At 37.3% G+C, this 14,186-nt stretch overlaps 1 protein-coding gene across 3 annotated transcripts; it reads left to right on the forward strand.

The window, feature by feature from the left end:
- Positions 1 to 789: 789 nt before the first annotated feature.
- LOC143881637 (guanine nucleotide-binding protein alpha-1 subunit-like) lies at positions 790 to 13,728 on the forward strand. 3 transcript variants are annotated; one of them, XM_077384840.1, is made up of 14 exons: positions 790 to 998; positions 3,171 to 3,332; positions 3,517 to 3,589; positions 6,880 to 6,917; positions 7,029 to 7,118; positions 7,264 to 7,341; positions 8,923 to 9,030; positions 9,149 to 9,250; positions 11,746 to 11,801; positions 12,284 to 12,418; positions 12,624 to 12,717; positions 12,818 to 12,877; positions 12,952 to 13,031; positions 13,262 to 13,728. In XM_077384840.1, the coding sequence occupies exons 2-14, from the start codon at positions 3,243 to 3,245 to the stop codon at positions 13,437 to 13,439; spliced, it is 1,182 nt and encodes a 393-aa protein (XP_077240955.1). In that variant the 5' UTR covers positions 790 to 998; positions 3,171 to 3,242; the 3' UTR covers positions 13,440 to 13,728. The 3 variants fall into 3 exon arrangements, with proteins under 3 accessions (XP_077240955.1, XP_077240956.1, XP_077240957.1); XM_077384841.1 differs by having other exon boundaries at positions 3,177 to 3,332; XM_077384842.1 differs by lacking the exons at positions 790 to 998; positions 3,171 to 3,332 and having other exon boundaries at positions 3,570 to 3,589; positions 7,029 to 7,137.
- The last annotated feature ends 458 nt before the right edge of the window (positions 13,729 to 14,186 follow it).

A 14,186-nucleotide genomic window follows, 5' to 3' on the forward strand; every position in this document is an offset into this window, starting at 1 on the left:
TTTGGAGGTCATGCAGTGAAGAAGAAGAAGAAAGTTCCACTGCCATTGCTGCTTATCTTACTAGAAGAAGAAATCAGGCCCCTTGCCCCATGCTTCCTCATTTGTTGCAAGTTTTTTTTTTTTCTGGCAAACATACATGTTCTGTTTTTGCATACTTCACTGTGATTCACATATACAAGTATCTCTCAATCAAGTACTCTGGAACTGATGTGGCTAGTAAAAATCAGGGTGGGCGAGCTACCTTATCATAACTGCTAAATGAGAGAAGAAATATCAATGAAATATGGGTGTACATATTAATTCTTCAACCCATTGTTTTTTACAATCACTAGGGTGTGATTAGGGGTGTCAATGGATCTATGGGGCTAAAATTTAATTGGATAGGTTGGGCACATCGGATATTGGACCCGGTTTGGATAGGTTGGGCACATCGGATAAAGGATCCGACCCGGATCTTGACCCAGACATAAGTGGATCAGATCCGAATCAAATCCCGTAACACAGCTAGGTGAGATGTGACTTGTCAGATATAATTAACCAAAACTAGAGGGTGTAAACACCAGACTAGCGTGGCAGAGTTTTAAATCCCTACAAGGCTACAAAAGAAATAAAGCATTAAAATGGGAGATGATTTTTTCGCCCCACTCTAGGATAATACACTCCACTGTTAACGTGAATTGTTGGCAGACTAAAGCTTTTTGACGTCAAATCACGTTAAAAGTGGGGTGTAAAATCATTTTCCTAAAAAATTGACATCCTATAGTCTATTCTAAGGAACTCTGTTCTAGTTCTGGTCGCAAATGTAGGGAAATAAAAAAACAGAGAAGACTTTTACTTTGACCGACTTTGAAGACTCTTCTTTCTGACCTTTCCACATGCAGCAGAGAAACTCTCCTTCTCTTTATATAAGCAAGAACACAAAGTACTCAATACTCTAGCTACACCTTCTTCTTCTTCTCTCTCGTGTTATTTCTCTACTATTCGCCGTTTTCTTGAAGGTATGGAGCGCTCGATCTTGCATTCTTATATATGTTTTTCTTTTTTGGGTTCTTTTCTTGATGAGTATGTTTGTGGAGGATCTCTGTCGTTACTTTGTTTATGCTTTTGATTTTATTTGTTGTTCTTTTGAGATGGAAGAATTAGAAATTAATGCGGGAATTTGTTGGGTCTGATGTCTTGATAAATCGATGTTTTGTTTAGATGATTCTTTTAAATCTGCATTTTTGTTGTGAGTCTTTGCACATAACTGGTGAGTTTAGCCCTGGTGTAGATTTTGGTTTTTTCCTTATAGATAATTTTAATATTTTACGTATGCATTTTATTGTTGTTACAATCGAAATTATTTGAGGCAAGAGCCAATTCAAAACAGAACATCATGGTAATGATTTGAGGCAAGAGAGGCCATGCAAAACAGAACAGTAGAGTGATTTCCTTACATGCGTGCGAATTTGGGATCACTAATAGTGAAAAAAATAAACACAGGGGTCCATGTTAGATTTTTCTTTCACCTTCTCTGTTTGGTTGGCGGGTTTTTTTTGGTTCCTGGGATTTATGTGGGAGAGAAAAATCCAAGGAGATTTGTGGGAAAAAAAAAGTCCTAGAAGTATCCCGGTAAAATAAAAATCCAATGTTTGGTTGACCGGACTATGGTGGGAAAAAAAAAAACTTTGTTTGGTTGCTTGAACTGTTGGGAAGAAAAAAATTCTTCTCAAGCTTATTTTTGGTTCCTGGGATTATTTTGGGATGGGATGAAAAGGCAATCATTACAAGAGTGGGATTAAAAAAATTCACCACACAAGCAATCATTACAAGAGTGGGATTAAAAAAATTCTAGTGCTAAAAGGCAACCAAACAGGGGATGGGACCAAAAATTTACTAAAACTTCCTAGGACAAAAATTTGCCTTACATGCTTATAACGATGTAGTTGCTCCTATTGTCTTGAACTTTGGGATGATTGATTCGGGTTTCAGCAAGGTTTTAAATTTCGGTGTCAGTTTCGGCCATCATGGAAATCGAAATAATTCGGTTTCAGTGGAGATTTCGGCCGAAATCTTGTAAGATTAAATGGAAATATTCCGATTGCTCTTAAATTTCGGTGGAAATCTTGTAACTAAGTTTTACCCTTCATGAAAACAAAATTTCGGCTAAATCTTGTAAATTTCCGATTCCTTGTGGATTTCGTTTCAGTTATGGCTGAAACCGACATATTTCGGCTGGAACGATGTTTTGGCTGAGATTTTAAACCGTGGGTTTCAGCCCTTGGAAACCTGGAGCAGAGGTTGGAACAGGTGAGGGAGCTGGAGTAGAGCATAGAACAAGTTAGTTTTCAAGGGGATCAGGGTTGAGAGTAGACTAGGGAACACATATTAGTGGCCGCATGACTTCACTTCTAAGCTTCAGTCTATACAATGCTAGCTTTAGCTTCTCTTATTGATTACACTAGCTAACCAGTTCGCATCATGAATAGTGCTGAATAGTGATTGGCTCCTCAAAAAGCATCCTAGATAAAACCTCTTGATTTTCTGCACCCTATGTCCAGTGCCATCCTCTCCATACTTTGAAGGACACAAACTTTATTTAACCGCAAGAGAGATATATGCCTTAAAGAAAATCTTTTCTCCAACAGTCCCTATAATATGAAGGCCCTGGTTGTACTTGTTCAATCTGTGCCCGAATTCGAGAAGGTCACAATCTCCGGGTAAAATGGGAGAAGCAGACAGCAAAACTTCCAGAAGTATAGTAGTCCAAATGGGGTTTGTTCATTTTGTGGGGTGAAGTGATGGGAACTCTTTCAAATCCAAAGCTGTAGCTTCAAGGACAACTTGACAAGTTGACTATGTGGAATAGCTGCCTTATGTTGCCCATTGTTTGTTTAGAATTTAGATGGGTCCAAACAAATGACTTTGTTAAAGAGGTTGGGAAAGTGCATACTTCATGTAAAATTACATTCATTTTATTTTTCTACGTTGGAAATATGTTTATTCTTTTGCTCTCTCCCTCTTTTTTTTTAAAAAAAATTTGTGCATTGTCCTTTGAGGGAGTTAGGTTCTTTCTCTTGCTATAAGCGTCATTGTTGCCTTTTCTTATTCCGAGCTGTAACACAAATTGGATGCAATATAATACTTTCTAGGTTCTTGATAGGTTAACACTGAATCTGTTATCTGGTCAGTTTCAGAAGGGTGGTTGTCCAATACTCAATGATCCTCAGAACTATTGGCGCAGATTTGTTGGTATAGTTTCCATGCTTTCCGTTGTAATAATAGAAAGTATGGGCTTACTTTGCAGCAGGCAACAACATTTTAGTGAATCTGATGCGGAAAAAAATGCACAGGTGGGATTTCTTCATTACTATGTATATTTTTATTCTTCATCTTTGCCTATTGATTGTTCTGGTGCTGCCACGCGGAAAATTTCCCTTCCTAGCATGTGGTATTTATTAACCCGTGTCATCTAGTAGTACTTTTATATAGGGTTTGTTGTTTTGATCCTTCAACTTGTCTTTGGTGCAATTTCAGGCTGCAGAAATAGAAAGACGAATTGCTCATGAAACAAAGGCTGACAAGCACATTCAGAAGATTTTATTACTCGGTACATAAATGACATGTCAGGGATACATTTATTTCGTTTTTGTAACTATATTTTGCATATTATTTCAAGATATACTCAGACCATGCATCCAACTCCTAATAGCTGTTATTGGCTTGCACATTCATAAGCATGTGACATGACTTTGATTGTGGAGGGCCTTTCTAGAATTCGTATACCGAATGGGTTGGATACTGATCTTATTTAGAAAGGCACTGTCCGCATGGTCGGATATTTACCGGGTTAATTGTGAACTTTGCTCTCCCAAAACAAGTTCATGTTTTATATTCAATTACACTTTCAAAAACATTAAGGACTATTACTTTACTAGGCACACAATGCTTTTCTACTTCCCATTTTACTAAGCTGATTCTGAAATTTGCAGATCCTATAGGTTCCTCTTCTGAGCCTTTAATGTATGCCCACAGCCTCCTCTCCCATTAGATATCTGAAAATATGTGATTGTAACATTAATTTTTTACCATTAAATTTAATTTGTATCTCTCATTGAGCAACCTATTTCTTTTTCATGAATGTCTGACTGAATCCTGAATGCAATGCTTATGAATTAAGCATGATATGAGGTTCTGCAATTCTTGGAAGCCATTTTAAGTTTCTTTCCAATAAAAAAATATCACTTAAGGTCCCACAAAACCTTAGCTTGGCTCCATACACACAATGACAACCGCAACAATAGTTGAGAATCGATGCCCCCTACACCCGAATATCCGAGCAAACCTCTCCACTTCTTAACTCTCCATTCGAATGCCCATGACAAAGGATTTGGAAAAATTAATCCTCTAACCGAAAGTAGCTTCATAGCATCTTAGAATGCTTTGAGGTTACTCTCCTTATCTTTTGAAGGACTACTAAAGAGAAGAGTGTCATCTACATGCCGAAGATGAGTGATCTCCACCTCCCTGACTCGATGTGAATCTCTCGATAAGACTACCAACACGTGCTTTGTCCAGCATATGATTCGAAGACTCAGTGGCTATTGTGTACAAAAATGGCAAGAAAGAATTGCCTTAACAGAGTCCCTTGAGGTTATAAAAATGTCATTGGGTTACCCATTACGAGAACCGAAAACCAAGCAGATGAAATAGACTGATGCACCCAACCTCTCCACTTGCTACCAAATCCCATGCGTTCCATTAGATAGTCCAAGGCTCCAAGCTGCCTCAATCAACCTTGTATTAGGTTTTCTCTACATGTACCTTACATAGGACACCACTCATTCTAGTCCTATGATATAGTCCACACACTCATTGGCAATCAAAGCCCCATCTAGAATTTGTCTTCCATGAATAAATGCACTTTGAAAACTCAAAATAATCCCTTCTTCCCCCAAGAACCTCACAAAGATAATATGCTAAGGTTGTGGCTCAAAGCTTATAAATGCTTCCAACCAAGCTGATAGGTTGTAAATCCGCTAGCCACCCCATTTCGTTTAGGAATGAGAGAGATAAAGTTGCCCCATTACTCGTGTTTAAATATAAACCACCAAAGAACTCTTCCAAAAGCCATATTATTGTCATGGATAGCTATCCAACACTTCTGAAAGAACGCTATGCATAATCCATTAAAGACAGGAGTGTGGCCACCTCTCATCGAGAAGTGAGCTGCTCTTTCACCTCCTTCCAAACACCCCCAACTTAACTCAAGTCAAGCCTCTGCCTCTAGAACTCCAAACTTGATACCATATGGCACAGTTAAAGGGATGCCCTCGGCATAGTACGAGGACTCATAAAATCGAATGATCTCCCCCCCCCCCCGTTTTTTCACTATCTCCAGTGGACCCAACTCTTCCTTCCCGTCTAGAGTGTTGATCCTACCCAGTTGATTTGAATTCTCTACATGGTTGATCCCACATCCTCCTTGAACCACTCTCTTATCTTAGCCTTCACGTGTCTTAGTTTTTGCACAAGACACCTATCAGCAGGATCATAGGTTGGAACTTGAACCGTATCTCCACCACTCACTAAGCCAATCAATAATCTTGGTCTCCTTAAGCCATGCCAATGGAAAGCGGAAGAGAGAGGGACCCCACGACCCTATTACTTAATCCAATAAGATAGGACCTAGGAAGCACGGGTACTCTCCCGGGGCTCCCGCACCCATACCCGACACGTATGGGGTGCGGGTACGTACCCCATTTTAAAAAGGGAAAAAAAACAATTTTGGTTGTTGGGTGCGTGTCGGGTGCGTTTAGGCTGCGCACCCACGCTTACCCGACACGTCTTTCCTCTCCTGTACTACTCTTTCCTCTCATGTACTTTTCTCTCCTTTCCTGTACTCGGTATTTACTTAAATGTCTTTACTATTTTATTGTCCATTTACTTAAGATTTACATGTAAATAACGGAATACCCCCCATTTCGATTTATTAAAAATAGTTTCAAGACCCAAATCTAAAAGAAAAAAAAGTCAACTCATGTTCTAGTACAAAATTCGAAGAAAAAGGGTCGGGTCAAAATTTTAACTTTCTTAACTTCCAAACGGTGGGGGTATTTTTCAAAATTTAAAAATTCATAAAATCTATCATGTCCAAACATTATTAAATCCCAAAAGTCCGGTATAAAAAATCTCATAATTTGGTCTCTAAAAATTATTTATCTTGTCAGGCACCGGTCAACATACTAGTCAACACACTGGCGGCAAACTTTTTTTTCTAATGAATGATGTATTGATGCCTCATGTTATGAAATATGGAACTTAATCACTTATGAAATGAAGAGTAATATTAGAATTTTCCATTTTGGTGATGTTATTGTTATTTGATTGCTCTACAATTATTTTCTAAAATTTTTATACATATATAATAAAATATTAAACTATATTATTATATTCGGCGTACCCGAACGTACCCGCACCTGGTTTTTTTGGCAAATCACGTACCCACGTACCCGTGTCGTGTCGTACCCGCACCCCGTACCCATGCCCGTGCTTCATAGGATAGGGCAATGGTTCGAAGTTAGCTTGGGAAGAACCAACTGAATAACAACATGAAACTGCAATCCAGGAAGCAAAAAATTAGAATTTATTCAGCCTGCACATCGGATGAGTGTTCTGATTCCGACCTGCTAGACCAGTTGAATTAAGCGCTCGACAATGGAAGATCAACTAAAGTGTTTCTCTCCAGTTTTTGCTTTCCATGCAAGCATTCTTTGGATTTATAAATCCTTGATGGTTATCATTCTTGTCATTTTTCATTTTTAAGTCCTGCTTTTCCATGTTCTGCTGGGATCTTTACCTGGGATTCTATTAATTTTGGTTGGCCTATCTTTGGTCTAGGGGCTGGGGAGTCTGGGAAGTCAACAATATTTAAGCAGGTCAGACAGATTAAATTATTCCCCTAAAGGATGAACCTTCACTTTTTTTTGTTCTTTTTTTTTTAATGTTGAGATCTACCCTGAAAGTTTTCAAATGTGGGTTATTTGCAGATAAAGCTTCTGTTTCAAACTGGCTTTGATGAGGCAGAACTTAGGAGCTACATGTCAGTTGTCCATGCAAACGTGTTTCAGACAATTAAAGTACGCAATCCTGGCAAGGGTGTGTTGGTTTTTTCCCTTTTGCAGAAACATAAAGTACTTAGTATTAGCTGCTTGGAAGATGCAAAAATTTGGAATAGTATGAATGATAATCCTTTCTTAAGGGTGAATTGCTGCTTTCCTACAGATTTTGCATGATGGTTCGAAAGAATTGGCTCAAAATGGAGCAGATTTCTCAAATTATGTTATATCCACTGAAAATAAGGTTTGAGTACGCCTTTCTCTTTCTTATCATTAACATCCAATGCATTTCTATTCTCAAAATAATCAACACTGTGGTGTACATCAAACTACTTCTAACATTATTCTATCATGTGATTTTTTTCAAGAACATATAGCAGCGGATTCAATTATGGCATGCATTTTTTTCTTAACAAATTATTAATATCTGGATTTGATTATGTAAACATTGTCTCAATATGATATTAATGAGTGATTATATAATTTGACTTACACATACATGAGACATGTATATAATTCAGTATATTTATGACCATGTTATGTTCTTGATTTAATATTTTATTGATTCAAAGTACATTCTCCTACTTGTGCATGTGTGACTGCTTGATGCATGTGATTCCATTTCCAGGTAACTAACATGATGATTGGTTGTTTAGGTCTTTGTCACAAATATTGTTTTTCTGGAAGTTCTCTGTGAGGGTATTTCTCAGGATATCTTTTCAATTATTTATACTTATATCTGAAAGCATGTAATACTGAGCCTGCTAGTTCCTCTATGAGGTCCTATAGCTAATTGTTGCCACTCAGTACATGCTCAGTACATGTGTCTTAAAAGAGTAATGCTGTTCTGCCTATGACATATAGATATTTCTTTCCTTTTTTTTCACGCTCCTGCTACAAAATTTTGTCTTGATTTGTTCATCCAGTTGGGGTCTGGCTTGATTTTGTTTGTTGGACAACTGGCAGTCACCTATTCATAAAATTATGCTTCTATTATTTTCATTGGGATATTTTCTTGGCAAGTATAAGATAAAATACAGGCCTGGTTAATGCAAATGTCATGGATACCAGATAACTGAATATATACATGGTCTACTATCTGGTTGTCAGGAATAGCTTTGGAAAGAGATCGACTCAAATTCAAACTCTCCTCTTCTTTTTTTTCTTCTTCTTTTTTTTTTCGAGAAAATCATTTCTTTGCTTGAAAGACTCCGGGAAGTTGGAAAAAAGGAGCTATGGATTCTTATGCAACTCAAACTCAATCTTATGTTCATGGTTCATTCTCTAAGAGATAGTAGATGCAAGCAAAGGTTTGGATTGTTGTTATTTGCACGCTGTTGATTCCCATTACAAAAGTAATTAGTATTTTTGTCATTAAAAGATAATTTGGGATGGTAATTATTCCAAAAAGGACTACCAATTCTGTAATAAAAGCACTCATTCCGGGCAGTGCAACGGAAGCCATTGAGAAGCTACTAAACATGGTAAATATTTTGGCATTGGGATAACTTTTCACCCATTTCGTATGATAAACAAGACGTATTCTATTGTAACTTGTTCCTACCATGAAAAAAGAGTGCTGCACGGTGCCTGCACCTATAAATCCATGAGTGATTATTTGTAAAATGGCTCCATTGAGCCCCATATCAGTTATGGAACCAATTCTGATAATTGTTATACCCATTTGAGATAAGGAGGAATCAACTATTCCCTTTTTTAAATTGCGTATCTATCTGCATGTATATCTGTTTGTCCAATGCTGTGTTGGAGGAGGACCATATTTGGTAAATAGTGTAAATAATGCTTTGCTTTTCTGGTATTTTAGGAGATTGGAGAAAAACTGTCTGAAATTGGAGGCAGGATGGATTGCCCACGACTGTCTAAAGAGCTTGCAGAGGACATAGAAACTTTGTGGAGGGATCCTGCGATTCAGGTAAATTCTGTTTTGTGAATAGTAAACCAGCGGTTTTATATAACTGAGTGGCATAGGCTTAAATTTTTATGTTTTTCAGTTGAACATTCTTAATACTTTATTTGCTGTGTACATTCAGGAAACTTATTCTCGTGGAAATGAATTTCAAGTTCCAGATTGTGCTCACTATTTCATGGAGAATTTGCAGCGATTATCTGATTTGAATTATGTTCCAACAAAGGTTTCAAAAATTGAATCTGCTTCTTGATTTCTCATTTTTTGCATTTCATCGTATATTTTTTATTGCTTCTTGTTCAAGACCTCTCTGTAACATTTTATCTATTAATAGATCTGATTCGTATTTTATGTCACAATAATATCTTTTTATGTACCATGAACGGTCAACCTAGCGATTCTCTTAAAGATGAACCACAGGTCCACAGCAACCCACTTATAGATGTATGTACTGCATTCTTCTAGGTCTCCAATTATTCTACCACATGATTCAAGTGTGTAGTATGTGAGCAATCTTAAGTTCTTTCTGTTAGTGATAGACAAAGATGATGTGATTTAAAGTGCAAGTATAAAGAGTGAAATTTTATCAGTTCCTTGCTAGAATTAAACAAAAGAATTGGTACATGTACGTGGTGGCTAGAATTCCCAAAACTTTCCCTCATAGGAAATTGTCCGAAATTTTGTTTCGTTGGCCAAAACGAAATGGCCACCGAAACGAAATTTACAACTATGGTGTAAATCCTTCCTGCTTCTTCTCTCTCCTCTCCTGTACTTAGTATTTACATGTAAACCATTTAAGTAAATGTCTTTACTGTTTTATTGTCCATTTACTTAAGATTTACATGTAAATAACGGAATACACCCCCCCCCCCCTCTCAATTTGGATTTATTAAAAATAGTTTCAAGACTCAAACCTAAAAAGAAAAAAATCAACTCTCCTTTTATAGTACAAAATTCGAAGAAAAATGGTCGGGTCAAAATTTTAACTTTTGTAACTTCCAAACGGTGGGGTATTTTTCAAATCTTAAATTTTATAAAATCTATCATGTCCAAACATAATTAAATCCCAAAAGTCCGGTATAAAAAATCTCATAATTTGGTCTCTAAAAATTATTCTTCTTGTCAGGCACTGGTCAACACACTGGTCAACACATTGGCGACATACTTTTTTTCTATTGAATGATGTATTGATGCCTCGTGTTATGAAATATGGAACTTAATCACTTATGAAATGAGGAGTAATATTAGAATTTTCCATTTTGGTGATGTTATTGTTATTTGATTGCTCTCCAATTATTTTTTAAAATTTTTATAAATATATAATAAATATTAAAATATCTTATTATATTCGGCGTACCCGAACGTACTAGCACCTGGTTTTTTTGGAAAACCACGTACCCGTGTTGTGTCATACCAGCATCCGTACCCATGCTTCATAGTTGATTGGTTTTCGTAACCCATTTTGAAACTACGCCTACCTTTGAAAGAGATTTCAGCATTTGTACATCTTTCTCTTAAATTTCAATGTGCTTTTTCATGATTTCCAAACACGAACCTTTTCCTGAGTATACCAATTTGCTTGTACTCACAAGTGTTCTTCTATCAGCTGCAATTCTTGAATTATACAATTGGCTCTTGTTACCCTCTATGTGACACATTGTGTTCACCATGTACACCATTCCACTTACAATGCTGTACCATTACAGCATATTCCTTCCAACGTACACTTCAAAAATGGCAGATGAGATCTTCATAATGAACCATTGCTAATGCAGACTAATCAAGACCCCAAAAAAAAAAGGAAGTCAACATTTTGGGACGGTGTCATTTACCAAAACCATAGTGATAAACTGATAATTGAGGGAACATTGTCCCACCATCCAAATGATTTCTACAGATGCTTAAGATTGCTTTTTCCTCTGGTGGTCGTGAGAATTGAAGAAAGATGAGATCTTTATAAATCATGGAGGGTTAACATGTTGTCTCCAATTCTTCATACTCAGCCCTCAGAGAAGAACTTGAAATCCGGTCTACTTACTGGGAACTTCCCAATTAGGCAGCGACTCAAGCCAGGAATATTCATCACAGAGGCATCCTACAGCATCTATATATGAGCATTTCAGATTAACAAATCTCATTTTTTTGTGTTTCTTCTTTCGTGGACATCTTCCAATTGAGGGACTATTAGTTTCAACTCATTTCAATGCAATCTACAATTGGAGCAGTGAAAAGCAACTCTGCACATCAGTAACATTTCTCTATGATTGCGGTCCTTCTCGTTGTCTTCAATATTTCTGTTGATGGTTGCCTTGTGACATTTTCTTCCACTTATGGGATCATCCACTTACTGTTGTATTTTAGGATTGTTGTGTAATACCTCCATCTGAGGTTGAGACTAGTTTAAATCTTACTTTAGATGAAATTAGATAGGTAGGTCATAAAGTTCCGGGCTCAAAGTTCTCAATTGTCCGTGAATAGGATTCCTGGAACCCAGGGTACCCTTGCCACATCTGTATGCATTGAACCCAGGGTACACTTGTGACATCTGTAAAGGTTGTTGCTGTGAATGCTTTCTGAAAATAGCCCCGTGTTTCTGGATGTATTTATGCTGTTTAGAAGTATTGCATTTGATTAGGTTTCTACTAAATGGTGCCTATAGTGGGCTTTTAATGTTACGCCTCTTTGAATGAGCTCCCTGAGTAACAGTGCTGAGTATTGCAGGAGGATGTTCTTTATGCCAGAGTTCGAACAACAGGTGTCTTAGAAATACAGTTCAGGTGAATTTTTGGTTAAACTAAGTTGTGTTTAAATCCAGTTCAGTTGAGATTTTGGTTAAACCAAGTTGTGTTTTGCGATGCCCCTGCCTTTTCTATTAATATCTTTTATCTTTAATTTCTTTATATCATATGCCTTGCAAAATAATAGTTTTAAGGTTTATGCTAGAATATAACACTCGTTAGGCATAACTGCATAAGCAATGAGTCAATTTCCTACTATTCTTTTTTCAGATTCCGAACAATTCCTGGGGTTTTTGAATTGAAGGAATTGACTTCCATTTCTTTTGTTTTCCACATTCACGTTCATTTTGAGCAAATGATGATTCACTCCTTTGTCTCTTGATGTGAAACTCTTCACTTCCATAATACTGTAGTGTCTTGCAACTGTCTTTCTTATAGTAGCACTAGCATCCTTTCATGCAAATATGCAAAATAGTGCATGTTGGCAGTATTAGTCGCTGACACGAATGGCACGTCTGCAGCCCTGTGCGGGAGAGTAGAAAAAGTGGTGAAGTTTATAGACTTCTTGATGTTGGAGGCCAGAGAAATGAAAGAAGGAAGTGGATTCATCTGTTTGAAGGTGTGACAGCTGTAATATTCTGTGCTGCTCTTAGCGAGTAAGATTACCATTCCTTTGATCCCTGAAATGTTCGTAACAGATGTGCATGTCATGTTAACAACAAATCTAACATACTGTTAATATGCTATATCATATTAGCATTATATTAATATACAAGCACTATGTTAGTATTCATCTGTTTGGAGGAGTTTTAGTACTGATACTTATTGAACCAAACCACCCTTGACCTGATATAATGACAGGTACGATCAGATGCTCTTCGAGGATGAAAACAAGAACCGAATGATGGAGACCAAGGAACTCTTTGACTGGGTCCTAAAGCAACCATGCTTTGAGGTTTTCTTTTGCGGCTCTTTGGCAGAGACACTCCATTTCAGATTCCGGGATAAAATTGGTTGCAGTTAGTTTGAAATCATTTTGTATTTTATTGGTGCAGAAAACGTCCTTCATGCTGTTCCTTAACAAGTTTGATATATTTGAGAAGAAGGTTTTAAATGTGAGAGCTCTTAACATTGGAAATCTATTCATAAGTTGCATCTTCTCAGATGTCTAATCTTGTATTCTACACAGGTGCCCTTGAATGTATGCGAGTGGTTTAAAGATTACCAGCCGCTGGGAACAGGAAAACAAGAGATAGAGCATGCATATGAGTATGTGCCCTGTTCTACGATTCAATGTTATGGGTGAATGCATACATTTTCACACATTTATTACTCATTTCTTGACTCCTTAATTGCTGTTTTTTCATTACCTAACTTTAGGATTGGGACTTCAATATGTGTGGCAGAAGTGTTTTCATATACATATCCTGTGCATTTTTTGGTTTCATTCATGTGTTTTCTTGCCCTGTTTGATTCAAACAATGCAACTTTGCTCTCAGGTTTGTGAAGAAGAAATTTGAGGAACTGTACTTTCAGAGTACCACGCCGGATCATGTTGACCGAGTTTTCAAGATCTACAGGACCACAGCATTGGATCAGAAACTTATAAAGAAAACTTTCAAACTGGTTGATGAGACTTTGAGAAGGAGAAATCTTATTGACGCGGGCTTATTATGACCATGGCCTTCCCAAAGTGAAAAGCCATCTCTCACAGATGGGTGAAGATTTTGCTACTGCAGCAAAGAAGGAACCATTCTGCTCAGTTGTAATTTTACTCTCAGGTGTCCGGTTATTCAATTTTGCAGTCCCTTGTGGATCATCGCCATGATAGTGTTCGATATAATATGAACACCGGCAACAGATCTTGGCGATTCAACATTGAGAAAATCACAGAACAATAGGGATTGAATTGAAATGAGAAAAAGTCATACCGGAAGCCATGAATTGTGTTTTTCTTTCTCTCGCAGTTTCTCTTCGCTATACAATAGTTGGTGATGGGGACCGATTTCTTTCTCTTCAAGTGTGGATTTTCAAAGATTGAAACGAATTTGTTGTGAGCAAATAGGTCCCAAGAGTTCCTTTTTATAAGCGTTTGTGGGAAGAGATGCGACTCCACATCGCGCCGATCCCTCTCCCCAAATGTCTCTTTTTTTTTCAAACGTTTATACCTTTTCACACCAAATGATCTTGACCGTCGATCTTGCAACAACCATATCCACCGTTAGGATTATTTCCTAACATTCTCCCACTTGGCTAGCAAGATCTTTGAGCCAAACATAAGGATCATAACTTTAAATTAGTTAGATAATAAACACAACATTCCGTTTAGCAAAAACTACCAACAATAAACCATGTAACCATTGGGTCACCAACTCTATCCAATAGCCTACCCCATGATTATATTATTAGTAATTCTTACTAACA

Source organism: Tasmannia lanceolata, unplaced genomic scaffold, assembly GCF_043159265.1.
Source record: "Tasmannia lanceolata isolate RefF3 unplaced genomic scaffold, GAP_Taslan_0.1 ptg000007l, whole genome shotgun sequence".
NCBI lineage: Eukaryota > Viridiplantae > Streptophyta > Magnoliopsida > Canellales > Winteraceae > Tasmannia > Tasmannia lanceolata.

What these genes read in the sequence shown, in the direction of transcription:
- LOC143881637 (XM_077384840.1), top strand. Translation starts at nt 3,243, where the DNA reads ATGCTTTCCGTTGTAATAATAGAAAGTATGGGCTTACTTTGCAGCAGG. An exon ending in TGAATTATGTTCCAACAAAG is followed by an intron (nt 9,251 to 11,745) that starts GTTTCAAAAATT and finishes TGAGTATTGCAG; the next exon opens with GAGGATGTTCTTTATGCCAG. An exon ending in TTGAGAAGAAGGTTTTAAAT is followed by an intron (nt 12,878 to 12,951) that starts GTGAGAGCTCTT and finishes TATTCTACACAG; the next exon opens with GTGCCCTTGAATGTATGCGA.